The sequence below is a fragment of the Camelina sativa genome, chromosome 11 (assembly GCF_030686135.1).
Source record: "Camelina sativa cultivar CO46 ecotype springtype chromosome 11, ASM3068613v1".
NCBI classification, from domain to species: Eukaryota; Viridiplantae; Streptophyta; class Magnoliopsida; order Brassicales; family Brassicaceae; genus Camelina; species Camelina sativa.
In genome coordinates, this window is record NC_141890.1 from 41089358 (window position 1) to 41112566 (window position 23209).

The window sequence follows — 23209 nt, forward strand, 5'->3', positions numbered from 1 at the left end:
TTTCACTAGATTTATATATATATATATATATATATTAGTTTATTTGATTATTAATTTATGATATTGATTGGACCATATTTTTACATAGGATTTCCAAAAAAATTATTATCTTATTATTATATAGAAATGTGTCATTTTTTACACTGGCCCACCTCAAAACCAGAAAAATTTAATAATTTAAAGCGAATATTAATTTAAAAAGTATTAATTTATAGAAGTTATATTGATATAACACACATATTATTTTGATATAAAACGAAGTGCATAGAATAAAAAGAATTTTAGGATGAGGTAGATAGCTAAATTGTATCGTAAAAGGTAAAAATTCGATCTAAGATTTAAAAAAATCTAAATAAAAGTATGCTAGTTACCACCTTTTTGTCTTTCTTTTTCTAAAATGAGGGGATTTTCATACATAAATTATAGGAGATTTTTTATATCAACACCAAATCTGACGTGGCTAGTGAGAGGGCTTGTGAGGAGCACACTCTTCCACATCTTTCCCACTCTTCTTGTATTCTACACTCTTCCTTCTTATCACTTTCCTCTCTTCTCCTCTGATCCAACCACCACACTTTTGACTTTTTTTTTCTCAAAATGGCGATGCAGCTTCCTCCGACGACTCTTTACGCCGGAAGATCCTCCGTCGTCTTACCTCCGACGACTCCAACCCTCCAAAGATCATCTTTCTTGCCTTACTACTCGTTAAGGCTACTTGGCAACAAGAAGTCTATTTCCAAATCTTCATCCTCTGCTCCTAGATTCTCCATGCGTGTCTCCTCCAAGCAAGCCTATATCTGCCGTGATTGCGGGTCTGTTTCAATCTTGATCTCTCTGCTTCAGTGTCTGTTAACATACAAAACTTGTTTATCATCTCTGTGTCTTGATATTTATGCAGGTATATTTACAATGATAGAACTCCATTTGATAAGTTGCCTGATAACTATTTCTGTCCAGGTATCGTGATTCATGTTTAAAGAGTGGACAAGCAAGTTATTGCCTTTGACCAGTTTTGTAGGAAGTGGGTTTGGTTTCAATGGGTTTAAGGTCTTTGTTTGCAGTGTGTGCTGCTCCGAAACGGCGGTTTAGACCGTACATGCCGGATGTGAGCAAGAATGTCAATGACAAGGATGTGAGAAAGGCTAGAAAAGCTGAGCTCCAAAAAGACGAAGCTGTCGGGTAAGTAAAACTGATCCTCCTTTCTCATCAATTTCGCATCTTTGGCACTCTGGTTTTGATACATACGTGTTCTGGTAATCATGCAGCAAGGCGTTGCCTATAGCAATTGCGGTTGGTGTTTTAGCTCTCGCGGCTCTTTATTTCTATGTCAACAACACCTCATGAATGCAGCACCAAGACGGCTACTATTTTTTTGCTTCTGAAAACATTTTTGTTTTGTATTAACATTCATCTTCTATTTGTGAACACTAATGAAGTAAAGTATTCAGCTTTCTATGTACCAAAACTGTATTGAAAGTTGCCAAGATGAATAGAGTGGGTAAGGTAAGTGTGATACAGAGGAAATTAACAATTGTAAAGGGGTAAAACAGCTAGTCTTGCAAGATGAGGGATCCTTGAATTGGTTTATCGATTGAAGATTGATATAGGATGTTCAAAGCAGACAAGTTTTCATTGACGCTCGAGGATGTCGCTGGCTTGAACTCGTATGGACCTTGCTTTGGCCCCCAAACCTGCCATGTTCCAAACCAAAACCCATTTCATATAAGATTGAAGTTTGATGAGCAATTGTCAGTAGTAGTAAGCATATCTTGACAAAGTCCGATGCTACAATCTGATAAGAGTGAGAAAGATGGGATGAACCTGGTTTCGATTCTCATCAAAGCCACGATCCCATAGGTGTATCTCATTGTTTTTCAGGACCGCAAGATCTGAAGTAGAATAGCTAGCCCCATTCTGCAATCCGAGAAAGAAACGAGAGTGTTTGAGTGTGAGAAAAAAGATGAGCTTAAAACCAAGATACAATGACTTTTCTTATACGAACAATACCCATGAATTTGGAAATCCATCAGGTGAAGTTGAGCCTTCGTACAAGCAGCGTTTCCCACGGTCACAAGAATTGAGATGTATAGTTGTCAAATGCTCCCCGATGTCCTGTTATGATGATCCATACTAAGCTTGATTTCCATAAAACCAAAGATCTCTTCACACCTCTATCAATCTAACAAACCTCAAGACTTACACCAATAACTTCTTCCGGTAGGGGGCGTTGATCCTTAGGGCGGTCACAGAAATTTTTGTACTCCTCAGCATCTCTAATCGCATATGAACTTACCTAGCATTAAACACATCTTAAAACTCTTGTTGTATTGGTGGAATACATAAGAAGATCACAACACCTCATATCCTCACCTCAACATCACATTTCAGTTCTTTTGGACACGGCTTAACCATATATAATCTCTGGAATCAAACACAAAAAAGAAGGTCTGAGACTTTAGCAACCCAATACTTTTTCCTAATGGAACCAAACAAGAGACAATCTGTGAAGGGAATGAATGCATACTTGACGAAAAGGTTTCTGCGGAGTCCTCCAAAATGCCTGAGAAAAAAAAAGAGAGAAAAGATCGGCATAAACATGGAGGAAAGAAACACATTTACACATCGATCTGCATAGTGCAAGAAAGAAGTAAGAGATCAATTCAATCACCTGTTCGAGATACAAAACCTCAGAACCATCCACCATTTCAGCAGCAGGGCAACTCAGCATTCTGTACAACTATTACAAACTCAGATTCTTGACACAAACTAGAGACAGAGATATCAAACAGTTACAATCTTGAAACAATATCCTAAACAGAGATACCAAAGTCTAAATTTACAAGGACTGAAACTAATTCCTAACCAAATCTTGATATAGCCACACTAAGCAGAGCTCAAGGTTTTAGGATCTTTCTGTATGATGAAACAAGTTTGAGATAAACCTTATGTTGAAGTAATTGTCAGGATCCCTTGACGCTTGCTCCCTCGAAAACTTCAAACCCATGTGACAAAAACCTCAAAAATCAGAACTTTAGAAGATGAAATCAGAGTTGAAGAAACCTAAATTTGCAAAAGCTTTGACATTGTGGGCAACAGACAAACCTTCTCTCCGGTGAGAGAGCGAGAGACGACGCGAGCGTGATCCCTACGAGTAGTGGATTTAGTGAGACGTTTGATGAGAAGAGCACCGCCAGCAAGAACCAGAGTTTTAATCACCAGACCACGAGCCCGGCTCCACCCATTCGAGCTTGATTCTGGATCCGAACCCGACTCGGAGGTACCCATAAAAGCTTTCAAATTTAGTTGAAGGATTCCATCTTTAGTGTCTATTTGTTTCTCCGGAGCTGAAGTTATATTTTTGCCGATTAGAAAGAAGTCGCGAAGAAGAGGAGGAGGAAGGAGGGTTTTTGTGACGATCGACGTTTTGATTTTGTGTGTCTCCGAACCAGTGGGGAGATTGTTTGCCACGTGTAACCCTTTCCATCTTCTATTTTTCTTCACCTTGTAAATTTGTTGTTTTTTGGGTTTTTAATCCGGTCCGAACTAAACCGAATATGAATCAAACTACAGAATGTATTTAATAGTATGGTTTTTGTTTAAAATTTACAAATTCAATGTTTGAGAAATCGAATTTGCACGAAAAAAAAAAAAAGAGAAATCGACTTTGAATCCAAACCGATTTTTTGTAAAAAGAATTGACTATTTTAGGATATATTTAAGTAAAAATCAAATTCGAACCGGAACTATTTATTAAATTTTTGTTTTAATATAATTTATATTTATAAGCTGAAAACCGGAAAATTGAACTGAATCCGAACCAAAACCGAAATGAACACCGCACACTTTTTTTAGCTCTTGAGTTAAAAAAAAAAAATCAATTACATATAGAACAACATATCCAACAAGTCTATATTAACATTTTTGAAGTACATTTTGTGTTATGCCTTATTAGTTTTACTTATTTTGAATTTTTATTTACAACATTAACCCCTCAAAAATTTCCATAAATAGTATCACGACAGATTTTGTTTCCTAAATCTATATTAATATTTTTGAAGTATATTTGGTGTTTTACCCTTGAAGTTATATGTATTTAAAAACTTATTTACAAATTCAATCCCTAAAAACTTTCCAAAAATAATATCATTTCAGATTTTGTTTCATAAATATTTTACATTTCATTCCAACCAAAAATAAAAAACAGCAATCAATATTATATAGAAACATAAACTATGATATATTTTCCATTTTATTTTCCAAACCTATGAGTTTTGATTCTTAACGTAAGAAGAACTTCTAATTATTTAAATATTATAATTAATCTATATATATATAACTTTAATAAAATTTAAATTATTATAAATATGTAAAATTAAAAAAAATTAAAATACTATATAATGTGGTTATAAAAATGACATATTGGAATTAATAAAATATTATTAAATATGTGCTAACAGGGTTAAATTCTCATTTTATTATTTGCCAACACTATAAATATTATAATATCTGACATATAAAATCAATTTGTTTTACCTAAGATTGTATAAAATAATTAATTCATTAAGAAAAATGTGACTTAATCACATCATATAAATGACTTATTATGTATTTAGATCCCTTATTTTTTGTTATAATAATTAAAAATCGAAATAGAATCTCAAACACTAAACAAAACAAACTAAATATAATAAAAAATGGTCATATATTACAGGTTAAAAAATTAATATAAACATTTAGTCGCACAAGCGGCCGGAAAATTAGGTTATTTCTCTATTTATAAAACATCCAATATTTAACAAACAAATAAAATATAAAATATAAATAATAATAAAACTATATGCATGCGGTGTACCGCGGGTTAAAATCTAGTTTGTTAATATGATCAAAAACTTCAACAAAACATAAAAAGTACTATATATTTGGAATTTAACATAACTGATTGTAAGAGCATTCATAATCATATCTGAATTTACAAAAAAAGTGCTAATGAACATAAAACAAGATTAATATTTATTTTTAAAAAGGGTCAATTATATCACTAAGAACATATTTATAAACTAAAACAATGACCACAATCACAAAGACACACAAAAAAAAGGAAAAGAAAGAAGAGAAGAATCTAAAGATATGTGTATAAATCAATGTTTTATTTTTTTTGCATATCAACTTTTGTATCTTGAGCAATCAAACTAAAAAGAAAACTAACTTCAAAATAAACTCTTGTAGAACGTTCTCTTTAGAAATTGATCTCACGTCTCTCGGCAAAGAACTTTCCTGTGATAGCTTGATCAGGAAGCAATGCAAGCCAGACTCCAGTGTCAGCTCCATCTTCTGCTGAGATGTTCCCTGCATAACCCGTCATTGCGGTTTTAACCCAACCGGGACAAAAGCAGTTTGCATATATCTTCTCTCCATCTGGTCTCTCTGATAGTTCTTTAGCTAGCACTCTTGTGTATGCGTTCACCGCCATCTTTGAAACAGAATAGTCTGTGAAAGAATGTGGCCAACCTCCAGATTCCCATGTTCCTTCTTCCACTTGTTTCAAAAACTCCGAGACTGTTTCGTCAACGATTTCTTCTGTTAGAGAGTCCACATCCATAAGCTTAGCTCTCACCGCTTCATTCTCAAGTTTCTGTTGAAGAGAATTAGGTTTTAAAAAAATTGTTGTTACACAATGTTAGAGGAATAAAGATTGAGTTAGAGAAGTATGTACACTGTGTCGGCCTTTTAATCTACCAAGCCTTGAGGTTACATTGACAATACGAGCACCTTGACAAGCATGTCTCATCAATGGAATCATGGCTGTGATTATGTTCTTGGTGCCATAGTAGTTGGTAGATATAACCATATTTGAGAACTCAACCGAGTTACCTGATCCAACATTGTAGTTTACTCCTGCGTTATTTATCTGCATGACCAAAAATCATATTTCACATCATAACTCATGAGGTGACAAGCCTATATATATATCATCAAACTCAAAAGTGATATGAATTAATGAACAAAGGAATCAACTTACTAAAACATCAATACATTCATATTTTTCTTTAATCCAGTTGCAAAAATCTTGAATTGAGGAAGGGTCCAAGATATCGAGACGGTGGAAATCAACATTGAATCCACCTTCTTGAAGGATCTTGGCGGCTTCGACGCCTACATTCTCGTCTCTAGATGTTAGGATAACTGTTAATCCATGTCCGGCCAATTGTCTCACCATCTCAAATCCTATCCCTCTATTTGCACCTGTTACCACCGCCACGGTTTCAGAGGTCCACCACCTATACATATATATACAATCCCCCAGTCAAGAATAAAACCAATTTTTGTTTAAGGATTAAAGAGAATAACTAAAATCATGACCCTTATTTTATAACATGCATGGATCAACTGAATCTCTTATTATCAAATGTACTAGAAAAATGTATTCAAACTTCCAACGAGAGTTATTAGGGAAACACAAAAGAGATATCAAATGACAAAAATGTAATGGAAACAAAAATCACAGCATGCATGTTTTCAACGATGATTTAGTTTTACCCTATACAATCACACCTAGACGTATTTTTTACTCACGATTGAAGGACACAAAAATAAAAAAAAATAAAAAAATATACGCGCAAATTATGTAAAATAATAACATATCTATAAGCGTGACAAAGATCATCTATCAACACATAAAATATTTCACCAAAATTATAAAAAACCAAATAGTTCTTAATTTATAAGAAAATGAAATTGTTGATACCTCTGATGATCGGAGTAGGGAATAGTACGAAGGAGGGAGATCTCTTGGAGTCTCTTCTCTCGTTTCTCTTTCGATTTGTCTTTGCTTCCAACCATCTTCTTGCTCTCCGTTACTCTCTTTCAAGATTCTGAGTTTATATTTTTCTTGATATAGATTCTAAGTTTGTATTTTTTTCGATTTGAATTGTAGGGAGAGGAGGCACAAACACAAAGAGCTTCGTCGTCGTTGTCATCTCCCTCTCAAAGTTTCTTCTCATCCTTTTTGTGGGTCAAAGGTCAATCCCTCCAATTTTTGCGCCAATTTTTTTTGTGACCTCTCATTTCATATTCATAATGTTCCTATTTTTAGTTGTAGAATCTGTTTCTTGGAACATAATTAATTTAGCTGGAGCCTAGAGTAAACTTTATACGAACCAAAGTTAATTTTGTATCATTTGTTATTGTTTATTTGATCGTTTGGTTTCGTGAGCTCAGTCCTTATTAAAGAGTCTCAGGATGAGTGTATGACTCTCACATGTCACGTTGCATCCTCTCACTTTGGTCTAATTTGTCTAAAACTCTTGAGCCTCCAAAACATATATACATCCAATTTCTCTACAAAAAAATCAAGGCCTATCTATTTGTATTGAAAAAAAAAGAAAAAAAAAAAGCTTATTCAAGATTATTTTTGAGTTTTACAAATCCATAAATCAATAAAAAGTTTGCGGTGGTTGTTTTTTCTTTTTGTAAACTACTACAACACTAGCTTGTGATTGGTATTAGAATGTTATAAACCTGATTGCGTTTATAAATTTAAACAAGTTTGAAAGTAAATCACATTTTACAAAACAGACGATTTTCAAATAATTGCATAGGTTAAAAGCAATGATTTTTTTTTTTATTAGGTTCCGTCAAGAAAAAAAGAAAAAAAAAAAGAGTTATATAATAATGCTATGTGGTCAAGAGAGGGCCACGACAAGTAATAGGCCCATTAATGGATCCATAAGTACCACTTTTGTTCGCCGCGACAAGAGAGAAAACAACAAAATGGCTAGCCGGAAAGCTCTGTTTAACGTTCACCGGATCATTCGTTCCACCGCCATCGTTGGCCGGAGCTCCGTCATTCCTACCGCCACAAACCGGACGTATCCTGTTAATTTCCGGTAATCTTAATTCTTTCTCTCCACCGTAATAATGATCTTTAATGTTCGTGTGAACAAGTCTGAAGTTTTAGGAATTTGATATATTTTATAGGAATGGAGTTGATTTAGGGACGAGGTTCTTCTGTGTGTCACCCCAGAATTTTGATATTGATCTCTTCTGTGTATCAACTGTGGGTTCGATACAAATAAAGATATATGTTAGTATAATTGTTTAGCTCAGCTGATAACGTTTATGTTTACATCTTTGTCTACTAAAAATCGAATCACGTTCAATGAATAACACAACTCTCTCATTTACCAACAGGCCACACCAACATATTCATTAGATTTGTAAAGAACTTGTGTATACATATATATATCTTCTAAAGAGTATGTATTTTTTTTTACCATGCAATAACGTTTTCTAGAAAGTATATACAAATTTATGTACTTCTCTATAATTTTGAATTTTGTAGCTCCTCTATAAAGTATGATTTTTTTTTTCTCTAGTTTTGAAATTGTAAAAAATAAAGGAACTAATTATAATTATCAACTAGATCAGAATCCGTGGTACACCGCGGGACAAATTTTTATTTTACTTTTTATAAATATTATCTATATACTATTGAAATATAATTAAGTTTGTTGTCTAATTATATTCAAAAATTTATATATCTCTCATCATGAATAAAAATTAATAATATGTGTATAAGTGAATGATATTATGTTATTTTATGTATATAAAAACTAATAGTATACACAATTTTGTACCTAATTTCTGTCCATTTAGTAATCATTGTTTACTTAAAACATAAGTGTAATTTTTAAGTTTAAAATTATGTATATATTTTTTTGACCCAGAAAAAGGATTAAAAACGTTATTATATTGGAATAATACTTTTTTAAGTTATTGTTGTAATGACTTTGTTTGTGTCATTGTTTTCTCTACTATTGGATCATATTTTACTTGCTAGACTTAAATGGGCTTGCAAAATTTTAAGAAAAAACAAAAAATAAATGAAATTGAGTAAAAGACAAAGAAACAAAGTTTGACGTTCATTCCAGTTTTGTTCTTCCTTTCATATTCCACCTACATAGAAAAAAAAGAAACAAAAAACCTAATTTATTGCGCCAAGTAAAAGATCGATTAAAGAGCAAATGAAGCTGCCGTTAAATACACGAAGAAGGTTTTATTGTAAGATCTCTGTGATTTTGCTGTGGTAAGATGTGAGGTGAGATGATAGCAAGTAGAATTATTTATACTGGTGTGTAGAGTATCGTGATAAAGGATAGTAGTTAAAGTAATCTTTGGTGGCCAAGTAGAAGATCGATGTCTAATTTAATTGAGCTATTTTTTGTTTGTTCACATTAAATGTGAGTCTCAATGGTAGTAATAAGGAAGACATTGATAATTTTCTTTCTTATTACGTCGTTGGGATATCTTGTCATTTTTATTAAGGAATTTAACATTCAATAACAAAGGAAGTTGTATATACAGCGATGGTTTTTAAGGTAAGTTAAATCATGTCTCTTCTAATAATTTGTCTTTGATTGAACTACAAATAAAGATGTCGTTTATATTGCAATTAAGGATATCATTTATATTGCATTTATTATCTAGATTTTATGTAATTTGTTTTTAGGCCTATATGCAAAATGAGATGTGGGGAAAAACATACGGAGGCCCTTAAAAATAAGGGCATCAATTATTATCAAACATATGCCCATAAAAATGAATAGAAAGTAGATTTTAACCCGCGGTACACCGTGGGATAACTTTTTCTAAAACAAAAATATTTTTAAGTTTTATTTATTTATTAATTTTATTTGTTTTATTTAGTGCTTGAAATCATATAATTATATTTGATTGTTAATTCTATGATTTAACCCGTGGTACACCATGATTTTTTTATATATATAAGTGTCATTTTCACTGTTCTAATTTTGTATATATATATATGTGAGTAAGATTGAGTTATTATGCTCTATATTATTATTGTAAACGGTTAATATACACCAATATATATATAACATAATATTATTATTCATGGAAACTATAAGAATGTTATTTTATGTATGTGTATATATAAACTTATACTTGTGGGTTTTTTTAATTATTTGTATTTCTAAAAAACCCTATATTAATTTACTGTCTAATACCACTAATTCCATAACTTAATACTTTCATATAAATAAAATGTTCACTAATAATAGTTGTATCATTGTATTGAATTGATTGAATAACAAAAAAAGAGTTGACCAAAACCAAACTTCAAAATCTAGTGATGTATGAGAAATAAAATAAAATACACAAAGAAACAAATAACCAAACTTCAACTCCAATACATGTACCGCGGGTTAACACCCTTCAGCTTCTTGTCTGTATTCATCCATTTAGAAAGATGATACCGTTTGAGCTTTGATTATTATCCTCACCATCTTTGATTTTAAGAGTAATAACTTACTAATCATCCCTCATTTCAAAATTGAGCTGTTTAGTTGGCTTTTTCGCTTCAAGCATCTCTTCTCCCCGATGTTTACGACTTGACTAATCAAGTCTAGAAATAAAAAATTATATTTTTAATTGTAAACGATAATTTGGCTAGTAAATAGTAATATAGATCTGCACTGTTACAGTTTTTGATCAAATATACCTACCAGTCAACATGTTTTAGATCATCACTCATAAGTATGGATCTTCACACTCTAAAGTAAAAAAATTATAAACAAACAACATTAGAGACGACGACAAAATGTAAATATGAGAAGTAATAGTATGACAAGGTTACAGGAAATAAGAAGAAATAGGAAAGAAAAGAAAACCTTTTTTGCAGCCAAACTGAACATCATATCTATTAGAAAGACAAATGTAGTAGCCATTGGAGTAATTTAATTTGTTTGCTTTTGCTATAGAGAAACAGTTTATTGTGTTTGGTGAAGGGCCTGACTGATTCAAACGCTGCGGTTGCGGTTGCGGTTGCGGGAGATTGCGGAAGCGGACGATTGCGGTTTCAAGCGTTATTAAACGTTTTAAACGACTGGTTTAACGGTTTAAAATTGGTGCGTCTGTGGGATATTTACGACTGGTTGACCAGCGGGTGCAATAGCGGTTGGAACATAATAAATGTGATATATAATATATAAATATTTAAAAACACCAAAATTTTTATAAAACTTGATTTATAATTAAAATTTATTAAAAAATACTAAAATAATTATTCAAAAAACAAATAAATTTCATATTGAAATACTTATTCTTTTATGCATTTGGCTTTTCACCAAAAATTTAATCAAGTAATTTGATAAATAACAAAACATATGCTTTAGATCGTAAATCTTGTCTCTTTTCTCTTAGATCGTGGGTCAGTAGTTGCATCGGTAGGAATGGTCAAGTGAGAGTTGAGAAGAGTCATTGGTGATTTGTTTCAATATTTTTCACAAATAATCTTATTTTCTTAAATTTCTGATGAATTATTATATTTATTTAGATTTTTTTGAACTTATGTGCGATGTGCCATTAAATTTACAACAAGTTTTCCGGCTTATTGTTAATTGGAATATTATTTTGTTTTAATTGTTTATTTTATAATCTCTGCAATCGTATCCGTACTTCATTTTCTCCCATCTTTAATGAGTAAATTAGTTAGATAGAAGATATAACAAAAAAAAATTTCATTATCATTGATTTCTTTCAAGTTTTTTTACAAAAAAAAAAAAAATTCCAACCGCAATCACCCACAACCGCAAACGCTTGCGGGAAGCAGCTTTTGAAATTCAGTAGTTTGAAGCTATTGGGAACAATTATGAGCGATTGGGAGCGGTTTGTGTGATTAGGTTTAATCGCTAGCAACCGCTACCATCCACAAACGTAACGTTTACGGGAGGTAACGGGAAAAACCTTATATGATGCGAGTTAGACTATTTATAGTTATTTCATTATTTGAGAAGATTGTAGTGTTTAGGGTTTTCCTTGATCAGTTATCGAAAATCGTGAAGAGCACGTAAAAAGTATCTTCGACATATTAAAATTTTGGAAAAGTTTGAATATAATTTAGAAATTAGTAAATGAAATATGCTAGTAGTTATGAGTGTGAGTGTATATTACCAATTGTATAATCGAAGAAAATATCCTTGAAGCTATAGTATATCATTCCCGATTTTTATGTTAGTTTAGTTAATCTAGTTTAACTTTTTTTTCCAGAGAAATCTCAATTAAACATATTGACATAACTGTCATCTAAATATAAGGGAAGATACAATTAAGTGAAGATACAAAATTTAGAATTCTCTGCGTAATAAATTATTAAATCAATCCGATTCACTTGTTAATATCATTTTCCTTTTTTTCCAGAAAAATCTTACCAAAAGAGATTAACTATTCATAAATATATATATATATATATATATATATATATTTATATATCATCGAAATATAAGAAAATATATCGTTTAATGAAGATCCAAGTTGGTGACAAAAGAAAATAAAATAAATGAAGATCTACAATTGCAAATTTTGGTATATTTAGTAACCAAAATTTTTAGGGATTAACTTTGTAAATAAATACTATAGGGATTAACTTTGTAAATAACTTTGTAAATAAATACTATAGGGATTAACTTTGTAAATAACTTTGTAAATAAATACTATAGGGGTAAATAACTTTGTAAATAAATAACCCAAAATGTACTTCAAAAATGTATATATAGATTAATTTGAGTTAAGTAGAACTGTTTATTTTAGGAAAATCTGTAGGAGTTAATTAAGTTGAAATATTATTTAAAAAGGCATAAACCAAAATGTAATTCAAAAATATTAATATAGATTAATTTAATGCAATGATATTAAATACTCAAACTTTACAAAATAGATTTAAATGGTAAAAACTGCGGTAAAAGCATTAAATATATATATATATATATATATTGAATATGGAATGTGGTTTTTAATGTACAACCCTATAATATCGAGTATAGAGTATCATCATCATATAGTTGAAAAAACTTACGTTTTTTCATATTCTAAAATATGTTGGGACTTATAGAATAGAAGCTTATTTTCATATATTTTGCCTCAAAAAGTCTAGAAAATACTAAAACCATCTCTAGTACAACTTATAAAAACTCTTTAAAAAAATTAAACACCTCATTCCAACTTAAATCACTTAAACTTCCGACCTAGCTTAATCTCTTAAAAGAATTGCTTTTTCAATGTTTCATAATTATACCAAAGCACATCTTATTATGCCCCAATGAGTAACATTATTTTAAACATGTGATATTGAACACTAAAACTTTTTCAAATTTGGACCCATCATCACCTCAATTTATGCATGCTCCGGGTGGTGTGTCAAGAAAAATCTAGTCCCTCTTTGGACCTGTCAAGTGTCAACAATCACCAAAAAGATAAACCTTTCAGAAAAATAATATACTATGAATACGAACGAATAAAGGTGATTTTTGATTTTTTTTAAGCACATATTAATATATAGTGTATGCTAATTGTCTATACAAAGTTATAAATCAAATAATAATAATAATAAATCGTATTCACATAATAAATGAAGAATATCCCATGAGAATCTCAACTCCGCACCATTGAAGAGATTGGCCCCTTCTTCTTCTTCCTTCTTCTTCTACCTTTAGCTTCACCTGTATCATCAGCACAAATTCTCAATCCCTTCTTCAAATTTAGATCCTTTCTTATCCTTCTTCAATCTTTTGTATTCGATTCATCTCTCTTCACTCGAATAACGGATTTGAGATTCTCTCTCTAACGTTACGGGTTTTGTAAATGGTGAGCGGTTTGGTAGATTCATTGCAGATCTGAACAAGACGATGATGTGATCACAAACCCAGAAACGAAAAATCTGATCTTTTTTCAATTCTGATTCGTTTTGATCATGTCGACGACGACGACTCACGGCGTGGAGCATGTTGGTTTACCGACGAAGAAAATGGAAGCGACGAAATCGAAACAGGGATCATGTTGTAACCCGGTTAAGAAACCCGGACCGGTTTCAATGGATCATGTTCTCTTAGCTCTCCGCGAGACGAGGGAGGAGCGTGATTTGCGAATCAGGAGCTTGTTCAATTTCTTTGATTCTGAGAATGTTGGTTACTTGGAATGTGCTCAAATCGAGAAAGGGTTGTGTGCGCTTCAAATCCCGAGTGGATATAAATACGCTAAGGAGTTGTTTAGGGTTTGTGATGCGAACAGAGACGGGCGTGTTGATTATAATGAGTTTCGTAGATATATGGATGATAAGGAGCTTGAGCTGTACAGAATATTTCAAGCTATTGATGTTGAGCATAATGGTTGCATTTCTCCTGAGGGTCTCTGGGACTCGCTCGTTAAGGCCGGTATAGTTACAGATTCTTTATGCTCTGAGTATCATTGTATGTTAAGCTGATGATCTGCTTTGAGTTAGATCATTGTAGGTTGATAAGGTTGTGCTAGTTTATATGTATGTATGGATCATTAGTTAAGATGAGACTCTTGTGAATCTGAGTGGTTATGTAAATCAGAATTTGTTTATAGTTTTTGGTTCTTTTTGTGTATCTATGAAGTTTGAGTATTGTTGTACTTATGAAAACTTCCTACGGATGTGTATTGGTTTCATTTGGTGTACCATAGTTAACTACCTCATTTCTGTGCATTTAAGAATAAGGCTTGTTAATATACATCTATTAGCTCAGATCCTGTCTCAGTTCTATGCGTAGATATTGAAACTATTGACCACCGCTTTTGTGTTTATGCTCTGTTTTCGTCCTATAAGCCACAACAGTTTCTATTTTGCAGGGATTGAGATAAATGATGAGGAGTTAGCTCGTTTTGTGGAACATGTTGATAAGGACAATGATGGAATCATTATGTTTGAAGAATGGAGGGATTTTCTTTTGCTGTACCCACATGAAGCTACCATTGAAAATATATACCACCATTGGGAAAGAGTATGCCTTGTTGATATTGGAGAACAAGCTGTTATTCCACAAGGCATTAGCAAACACGTAAAGAGGAGCAACTATTTCATCGCAGGTGTACTTCCTTTCCTTGATTGTTAGGAGCTTATTTTCTCTGAACAACGTAAAAAAGATTTGGTTTTGAAGTTTTTTTTGACAATGAAATAGTACTGTCGCAGGTGGCATAGCCGGTGCAGCATCTAGGACGGCAACTGCACCTCTAGATCGCTTAAAAGTTCTATTGCAAATTCAGAAAACTGATGCTAAAATCCGAGAAGCCATAAAGATGATATGGAAACAGGACGGGGTTCGCGGGTTTTTCAGAGGTAATGGGTTGAATATTGTGAAGGTAGCACCAGAGAGTGCCATCAAGTTCTATGCATATGAGCTTTTCAAAAACGCTATTGGTGAAAACATGGGTGAAGACAAAGCGGATATAGGCACAACCGCTAGGCTTTTTGCTGGAGGTATGGCTGGTGCAGTGGCTCAAGCCTCTATATACCCTTTGGATCTTGTGAAAACTCGGTTGCAGACTTGCACGAGCCAAGCTGGTGTTGTTGTTCCTAAGCTTGGAACACTCACCAAAGACATATTGGTTCATGAGGGTCCACGCGCCTTTTACAAAGGTCTTTTCCCTTCTCTTCTTGGGATTATTCCTTATGCGGGTATCGACCTTGCTGCATATGAGAAATTAAAGGACTTGTCCCGGACATATATTCTTCAGGACGCCGGTAAATCTCTTAGTTTCTCTATCTTTTTGTTCTGTCTAAATCTGCTTGAACGTAGACTCATAAAACTGGTCTCGGGTTTGGTCTTCAGAACCAGGTCCGCTTGTGCAACTTGGATGCGGAACAATCTCAGGAGCTCTTGGAGCAACCTGTGTTTATCCTTTGCAGGTCGTGAGAACAAGGTAATTCCATGGCCTATATGCGTATCCTTCTCTCTCTCTCTCTTCAAACACAAACTCCATACACAAGCATATATCAGTTCTTGTGGGAATATGACATACATGTTACTGTGACACAGAATGCAAGCAGAACGGGAAAGGACCTCGATGTCTGGAGTATTCAGGAGGACAATAAGTGAAGAAGGTTACAAAGCACTCTACAAAGGGCTTCTACCGAACCTTCTAAAGGTTGTTCCTGCTGCCAGCATTACATATATGGTTTACGAAGCTATGAAAAAGAGTCTAGAACTTGATTGATTAGTGGCTTCACTTGATTTTGATATTGACGAAAGAGTGGGAATAATAAAGGAGAACCTATAAAAACTAGGTTATTTTTAACATACATAAATTCTTCTAAACATCATTTGTATGAGATAAATACTACTATAATATTCTTGTTTCCCCCCCCAAACTTTTAATGTCAAGTGTAGAAAGCTCTCTTTACTTTAGAGATGAGAAAATTGTAGTGCTCCTTCTTGACTTTTGTTTTGATGGTTCCAATTGTGATCAATAAGGCAAAATAATAATAGAGGTTCTTGTCTTGGGATATATTTTGGTTTAGTGGAGAGTGAAAGCAAGTTAGGTAGCGTCTTGTCATTTTTTGTGTTGAATTACTTTACTGAATAGACCATCTTCTCGTTCTGGTTTGGTTTCGACTCTATATAAAGAATTAAAGATCATCAAGAAAAATGAGAATAGTATTCAAGAAATAGTTTTGGGAAACACCAAAATAAATGAGAAAAGCTTGGAAAACGATACAGTGTAGTAAATTGATTTGAACTAATAAATAAATTTCGTATGATTTAGTGGCATCGAAGTGGACGTGCCGGAGTGGTTATCGGGCATGACTAGAAATCATGTGGGCTTTGCCCGCGCAGGTTCGAATCCTGCCGTTCACGCTTTTTTCTTTATTTTACTTTTGTGCTCTTTAAAATATGTGAATTGCAAAATGAAGAATATTTTTGACTTTTAAGTGTGCTCTTGCATTACGTTGACCGAGCATAGTAGCAGTCACTAGTCATATCTTAAAAAAACGTAACATATGTGAATTACAAAAAAAGTTTAAAAATGTATAGCAAAAAATTTCATATTCTGCTTTCTCCTACAATTATTTATAATTGATTTTTAAAAATTATCATAGCATGTGTATTAGCACTGATCAATACCAATTTTTTCTTTTGGTAGAAAGCGCAGTCAGTACCTAGTTCTAATATAAATTATTATTACATTTCTTCATCAAAAATATATTAAAAACTCACAATATATACATTATGAGACTGATCAATGATCAGTGACTAGAGACAGCGAAATTGAACATTTTGAATTTACTTTAAACCTTAATCAACGCTTAATCAGATTTTGAGAAGGAATCAAATGAGAATCCGAATCCTGGGGCTTCAAAATTGTGGATCTAGGGTTTATTAGAGATATAAAAAAAAAATGAAGAAGAAAAAGACAGATGTAAGAAAAAAAAGACTGCTTCCTTTCGACTACTTTTTGAGAATTAAACGGGCTACCCGTTTAATTTTGGGCATATCCGTTACGTTTGCGGATCCAAAAAAATGCATTCAGTTAAGTTTTTTTTTGTAATGTTATTAAACGGGTCACAGACTTAAATTTTTAAAACTGACCCGTTTAGGCCCGCGGACATCCTGCCCGTTTAAACATCACTACTGATCATAATTGCATATATATTTTGTTTTGGTTTGAGAACAACAACTACGTACGTTCAACTGAAGGATTTAATTAATATAAATCCAAACGGCCTTGTTTATGAACACGATATGTTTTAAAAGAATTACACTTTTAGTGTCACATAGTACTAACACTGCATGGAGAAACATATACTATTAAACTTCAAAAAGTTTCACTGTTTAAGGCTTAAAAAACTACTTTTTGTTTTTACTTCTCATTATTTCATTGGCAAGATCTATCTCTTTCAATTCTCGAGTTACTCTAAATTTACAAAAACGTGAATAAGATTTACAAAAGTTCTAGGGTTAAGTGATGACAAATACACAACAAAAGTTTGAGCCTTTGAACTTAACTCTCAACACTCCTATAAGTCTATAAAATATCGTCCCTTTTAAAACCTTTGCTTCTTTTTGCATCACTGTTTCAATATAATTAACGTTAATACACTTTCCAAAGATAACAAAACAATTTAAACATACGATCAAAAAGCTTAAAAACATAAATAGAAATCTACAGTCAAGAGAGTATATATATCTACACAAATATTAATTCTTTTAAAATAGCAAGGGAAGTGAAATGACGAGAAACATATATAACTCATGCTTCTTTCTTTTCTTTCTTGTTTATATGCCTTTTAACTCTGTCTCTCCTTTATAAACTCTGTGTCTCCTTTAGAAATTCTCTTTGTGGAAGGAGAATCTGGTGCTTGTCTTGTGGGTGAAATCTAAAGCTAAATGCCTTAGCTCCTTTGTCAATGCTGGTGCTCCACAGTAGAACACTCCTGTACATTTGTTTTTTTTTAATTATCATGTCGCATAATATGTATCATCTCTACTTATTATACTCCTACCAAATCAAGATTCTATGAAGATGTGAACTTACCAACTTTAGTGTTAGGATGATCCATGGCTATCCGTTTGTAAACATTTCTCCAATTAGGTTTAGCAAAATGGGACATAACTCTTGTTCCAGAGACAATGTCGACGCCGTTCTTTGCATGGTTTAGTGATTGAAGCATATGTATAAGTGCGGAACGAGCGTCTCCTTCTTCATAGACACTTGTACAATAATTATGCAACTCGATTACACGGTTGGTATCTCGTTCCGCCACTTCGTTCATTATGTTCTTGAACCAATCAAAAGAGCCTTGCTCACGCGTAACCCAGTAGAAGTAGGCTCTACGCGTCCTGAAACTCTCTTTCTTGTTACGTTGTGGTTCGCTTGTTCCGTTCTCCATTCGGTTAAGTTGGGCTTGTTCCTTGGCTTTGATGTTGTTGACAATGTCTTTGACGATACTGATCATCGGGGTGGCTCCAATCCCAAGACCAACCAGTAGAACCACCTCATACTTCTTGTAGTCTTGTGCTGGTGCACCGTAAGGACCATCGATCAAGACTTTCGGGAAGCTGTGCATGCAAAGTCATTGCTATTAGAAAATGTCACAATTCTATGATATATTGCTCAACAAGAGACTAACGTAGATAGCACACCCAATAGGCCAATATAAATAAATAAAAAAGCGACGACTAATTAGTTGGAAAGAAAATGTTTAATTAGTTCTCTCTATATATAAAGAAATAAAATAAAAAAATCTGGTCTTAGCCAAATAATATGTAAAAACTCTAAATATAAGTTTTTTGGTTTTAAGTTTTACAATTGTCTTTCAGACTTTCACATCAACATCTTAGAAATCCAATATATCATATTCGACGTTAGTTGGATCAAATAATGTATTTGACAATTTTAAATTACGTACGGCACAATATTAGATCTTTCTAGTTAATGCCATGTTCATCTCCTCTTGTGACTTTTCTTTTTCGTACACTCCAACTATATACGAAAATTTCGTAGCACCAAAAGAAAACACTTAAAAACAAAAAGAAAAGTTTCAAACTGGAATTCTTAAATGAATAGAACAGTAATCATATGCTTATCCAAACAAATTATTTTGGCATGTGACACTCAAAACCAAAACTAAATAGAATAATCATGCCTAACCAAGCATATTAAAACGAGCATGTGAACACTTAGAACCAAAACTAACTAAGAGTATTTATGCAAGTATATTCGTACACCTGGATCTGTACATATCTACATGAAAACATGTGTGATGTGCCCCCAAAACCAATATAGGAAACTACGTAGACCATTTAAAAAGTCAGCATCATCTTTAATATTTTTCTTTGATAAAATTAAAAAGGAACTTGATAAAGACATAAAGAAAATAAACCATATCGGCAATATAATTGACGTGATGCGAAATATTTATAAAACAAATGTAGAATGTTGACCTAGCACAATTTGTTTTTAAGGAAAAGGTTGAGAAATAGTAAGATATTGCAACACAAAGATTTACACGGTCACAAAAACCACATGGGTAAGCAAAAAGCACATCGTGCTTGCATGATATAACCAAATAATGCGTCTCAATCACCTAAAGATAAAATAGTGATATTTTGGTTAGGTACATGGTTTTTATTCTAGTTGAGGTCTCCCACCACTTATTTTAATGAATTAGGTACATTGTTTGAATTTGTTACCCCTTTTAAACACAAATACTTCAACAATGCTTTTCCTAAGTGGATATCACGTATTCACGATTCATGATTCATCCTCTCAAAAAAACCTTCTAGAGCCTAACCTCTCTCTAGCATGATTTAGTCATTTACGTGTAGGATTATGATAACGACGCATGGGATCACATTTTTCAAGATATAGTGGTTGAGATTATTACTTACTCGGGATTGTTTGCACCGTGCATCATGTCGGCTCTGAGTAGACCACTAACTCCTGCTGGAGGTGGCTTACACACCTGAGAACAACACACAAACCAAACCATTCATAACAAACTCTTTAAATTCAAAAAGATTGGTTAGTTAGAGACTTTATAGTAATAACAACCTCAGAGAAGACTCCTTTGAGTGCCCTTGTCCAATCCCCAAGAACTCTAATGTGAACACTTAGGTAGTCATCTTGTGGTGCAGCGGTGATTGAAAATGGATGCCTGCATCGAATCAAACACTTATTAGACACATATACAAGATAGCATTGCAAAGAAATATGAAGTTTGGTTTGGTAAGTACCATTCAAATGGAGATACAGCAGCACAGTTAACAAACATATATTGACCACTCTTGTATTTGAAGTTTTGAGGCCTTGACAAGTGTATTGCCAATACGTTTCCTGGATAAACTGCTACTTTCCTAATAGTCACGGCCTTGATGCTCGACCTGAACGCTCTTATCAACCTTTCACACGCATATAGAACCACTGGTACCACCAAATACATCCAGGTCGTTTTGTTGTGCCAGTCTCTTGTGAGATATAAGTAGTATCCATGAGCAACAAGAAGAATGTAGACTATGACGAACAAATGATGAGTGTACCAGAAGGCATTGAAGCTAGCTAGTTTCTTTAATGGTCCTGGAAGATAGTTTAGCTTCCCTCTTCTGAACCAAGGCGTAGCTAGTGTGAAAGCAATTGCCATTAACAGAACCATCACAAGTCCTGTTATACCTTCAATAGAGTTTACAAAATGCCAGTAGCTCTTTGGTTGCTCATCCCCAAAAAACTCTCTTAAAGGCCTATATGCATCTGGAGATGCTTCCAGTAGCCGTGGGAAGTCACACCCCAAATGTGCCCCAGCATGCAACGTTACTCCAATTATAATTCCCACCGCTATAACCTTAAAAAGATTTAAGCATTGGTTTTATTATTATAAGAAATTCAAAACAGAAAAGGTTTTAATTCAGGAATGTTTGTTTACCTTGTGGAAGTTGAGGTTGTCATCAAATGGGACAACAACACCCAACCTGGTCTTATTCCTAAGCCATGTGATGGTGTTTCTGCAAACAGGTAAGAGAATCAAAGCCATGTTCAGCTTAACTGTTTCTGCCGCACCTTTAGCTACGCAAACACAAATCCCCATCACTGGATAGACATGGCTATGCTGGTATTGTATATATTTGTAGATGAAGAGGATAGCCATAACAGTGAACCATAACGCAATAACCCAACATCTTTGCCAGTTGTCTAACACAAAGAATCTAAGACCACGGTACCATCGCTTCAACGGGTTGCGGTTAAACGTAGGCTTAAGCCTCTGACTCATCATATGACTCAGATTCTTTCTCTCCCCAGTACTCGTTATCACAGACTGTGTCGCCGCTTGCAAAAGCAGAGTCTCAAGACTCTCCAACTGTTTCAAGATTCACCATAAACTACTTCAAACTCCACCCATAAATCATAATATAGTCAAATCAAGCTTATCACTTACCATGATGTATCCTATATTGTCTGGATCTAGCTCTTCCATGATCAATGCTGCATATTCATCTGCTCTCTTCTGGATTGTAGATAGATTATTCGCAGAAGCACTAAGACTTATAATCTGTGGAACACATAGAGTTAAGATTGAAGCAGAGCCAACAAGACAAGAAACAGAGTTAACAGTGAAAACAGAGGAGAGGTAACTCTATATTATACCTCTCTAACTTCGTCTTCAGTAAGTCTACCATCAGCATCTTTATCCACCCTGCATTGTCAACACTTTCAGATTCACATTCCAGAGAACAGAAACTAAAAGAAACAAAAGAATCGGAAACAGTACATGTCAAAGAATGTTTTAAGACGAGAATCGAAGCTTTGATCATTAATCTGTTCCCAAAACTCCTTAAGTTGATCACCATCAATCACTTCTCCTGTTATATTCCTTCGTCTCGCCAATGCATCAAACAGTTCCAACGCAAAATCCTTCGAAGTCATCCCTACAACATTATCAAAACAAACATTCAAAATCAAATCTCAAAAAAGGCTAATAACAATTTTCAATGCTTGGATCAGTCTTAAGTCTTTTACCTATGCATTCTCCGAACTTTGTACGAAGAAGTAGTCCACCGGTAGTCGCGGTGATCTGATTAAACCGCTTCTCCACGGCAGACCAACCCGCGCCACCATCGGTCTTACTAATAAACTTAAGCCCTTTCAACGCTTGAGCCGCGGCGGATTTAGTCCGGTCTAACTTAGCCGGACGAGGTGGCTTTCTACCACCACCACCACCGCCACCACCAGAGACAGACGTCAAACGTTTAAGCTCGTGAGAAACAGAGGCTAAACGTTTCACAACCGTCGTTTTCTTCTCGAGACGGTTACGTTTAAGCAACGTGAGCTCGGGACTCTCTTCAACGCTAGATCCACCTTCCATTTTCAAACTGTGTACAGAGACTCTGTCGTCTTGTACATCTACCGTGAGGTCCACGTATGGTGCCGTACGTGTTCTCTGACTGTTCTCCGCCGCGAATCTTGAGTTAGTATTAGTCGCTGGTTTTTTATAGATCGGTGGTAGTTGACCACCGCCGCTCATCGGACCGCTGTTTCCGGATTCTGCATCGGAGTAATATCCTCCTCCTGATACTTCAAAGCTCACTCTCTGCATTCTTTTAAACACTTTCTACCTTGAGAAAAAAAAAATATCAAACAAGAAACTGAACACAATGATGAATTTTGTTCTCTGAAGATTTATGGAAATCTCTCTCTCTCTTTAATTTAGAGGAAATGTTGTAAACGTATTAACGTAGACAGAAACATTTTCCCGAGAAAAATGAGAGAAATATTTTCCGGGAAAACTCGTTGAAAGCTTCTCAGAGAAAAAGTTAAGTAATTTGAGAAGAGAATGAGAAAATGCGGATTTATATACATAGTGGAGGAGGACTGAGAGAAGAGAGACGTGGTCGGAGTTGCCCCA

At 33.9% G+C, this 23209-nt stretch overlaps 5 protein-coding genes, 1 long non-coding RNA gene and 1 other non-coding gene across 10 annotated transcripts; 4 read left to right on the forward strand and 3 right to left on the reverse strand.

Annotated features, from left to right (window-relative positions):
- Positions 1–421: 421 nt before the first annotated feature.
- On the forward strand, positions 422–1459 carry LOC104725606 (uncharacterized). The gene is made up of 4 exons (XM_010444280.3): positions 422–812; positions 899–957; positions 1062–1179; positions 1266–1459. Exons 1-4 carry the CDS (start codon positions 598–600, stop codon positions 1342–1344), a joined length of 471 nt encoding a protein of 156 aa, XP_010442582.1. The 5' UTR covers positions 422–597; the 3' UTR covers positions 1345–1459.
- On the reverse strand, positions 1432–3493 carry LOC104725604 (chromophore lyase CRL, chloroplastic). 3 transcript variants are annotated; one of them, XM_010444279.3, is made up of 9 exons: positions 3103–3493; positions 2943–2992; positions 2669–2729; positions 2525–2560; positions 2371–2421; positions 2201–2293; positions 2008–2112; positions 1822–1914; positions 1432–1691 (listed from the first exon to the last, which is right to left on the reverse strand). In XM_010444279.3, the coding sequence occupies exons 1-9, from the start codon at positions 3283–3285 to the stop codon at positions 1551–1553; spliced, it is 813 nt and encodes a 270-aa protein (XP_010442581.1). In that variant the 5' UTR covers positions 3286–3493; the 3' UTR covers positions 1432–1550. The 3 variants fall into 3 exon arrangements, with proteins under 3 accessions (XP_010442581.1, XP_087329443.1, XP_087329444.1); XM_087473317.1 differs by having other exon boundaries at positions 2669–2737; positions 3103–3439; XM_087473318.1 differs by having other exon boundaries at positions 2525–2729; positions 3103–3445.
- Positions 3494–4987: 1494 nt separating this feature from the next.
- On the reverse strand, positions 4988–7040 carry LOC104725607 (short-chain dehydrogenase/reductase 2-like). Its single transcript, XM_010444281.2, has 4 exons — positions 6746–7040; positions 6020–6278; positions 5714–5908; positions 4988–5632 (listed from the first exon to the last, which is right to left on the reverse strand). The coding sequence occupies exons 1-4, from the start codon at positions 6838–6840 to the stop codon at positions 5237–5239; spliced, it is 945 nt and encodes a 314-aa protein (XP_010442583.1). The 5' UTR covers positions 6841–7040; the 3' UTR covers positions 4988–5236.
- A 707-nt stretch (positions 7041–7747) lies between these two features.
- LOC147935239 (uncharacterized) lies at positions 7748–8270 on the forward strand. The gene is made up of 2 exons (XR_015571488.1): positions 7748–7886; positions 7978–8270. It is a non-coding gene; the product is annotated as an uncharacterized LOC147935239 (long non-coding RNA).
- Positions 8271–13297: 5027 nt separating this feature from the next.
- LOC104725608 (calcium-dependent mitochondrial ATP-magnesium/phosphate carrier protein 2) lies at positions 13298–16183 on the forward strand. 2 transcript variants are annotated; one of them, XM_010444282.3, is made up of 5 exons: positions 13298–14225; positions 14665–14901; positions 15005–15556; positions 15645–15735; positions 15852–16183. In XM_010444282.3, exons 1-5 carry the CDS (start codon positions 13766–13768, stop codon positions 16027–16029), a joined length of 1518 nt encoding a protein of 505 aa, XP_010442584.1. In that variant the 5' UTR covers positions 13298–13765; the 3' UTR covers positions 16030–16183. The 2 variants fall into 2 exon arrangements, with proteins under 2 accessions (XP_010442584.1, XP_087331097.1); XM_087474971.1 differs by having other exon boundaries at positions 13388–14225; positions 14651–14901.
- Positions 16184–16588: 405 nt separating this feature from the next.
- Positions 16589–16670, forward strand: TRNAS-AGA (transfer RNA serine (anticodon AGA)). Its single transcript has one exon. It is a non-coding gene; the product is annotated as a tRNA-Ser (tRNA).
- Positions 16671–17855: 1185 nt separating this feature from the next.
- Positions 17856–23128, reverse strand: LOC104725609 (respiratory burst oxidase homolog protein C-like). The gene is made up of 10 exons (XM_010444284.2): positions 22324–23128; positions 22076–22232; positions 21952–22000; positions 21743–21856; positions 21233–21664; positions 20550–21151; positions 20368–20470; positions 20205–20278; positions 18349–18872; positions 17856–18247 (listed from the first exon to the last, which is right to left on the reverse strand). The coding sequence occupies exons 1-10, from the start codon at positions 22898–22900 to the stop codon at positions 18138–18140; spliced, it is 2742 nt and encodes a 913-aa protein (XP_010442586.1). The 5' UTR covers positions 22901–23128; the 3' UTR covers positions 17856–18137.
- Positions 23129–23209: the final 81 nt, after the last annotated feature.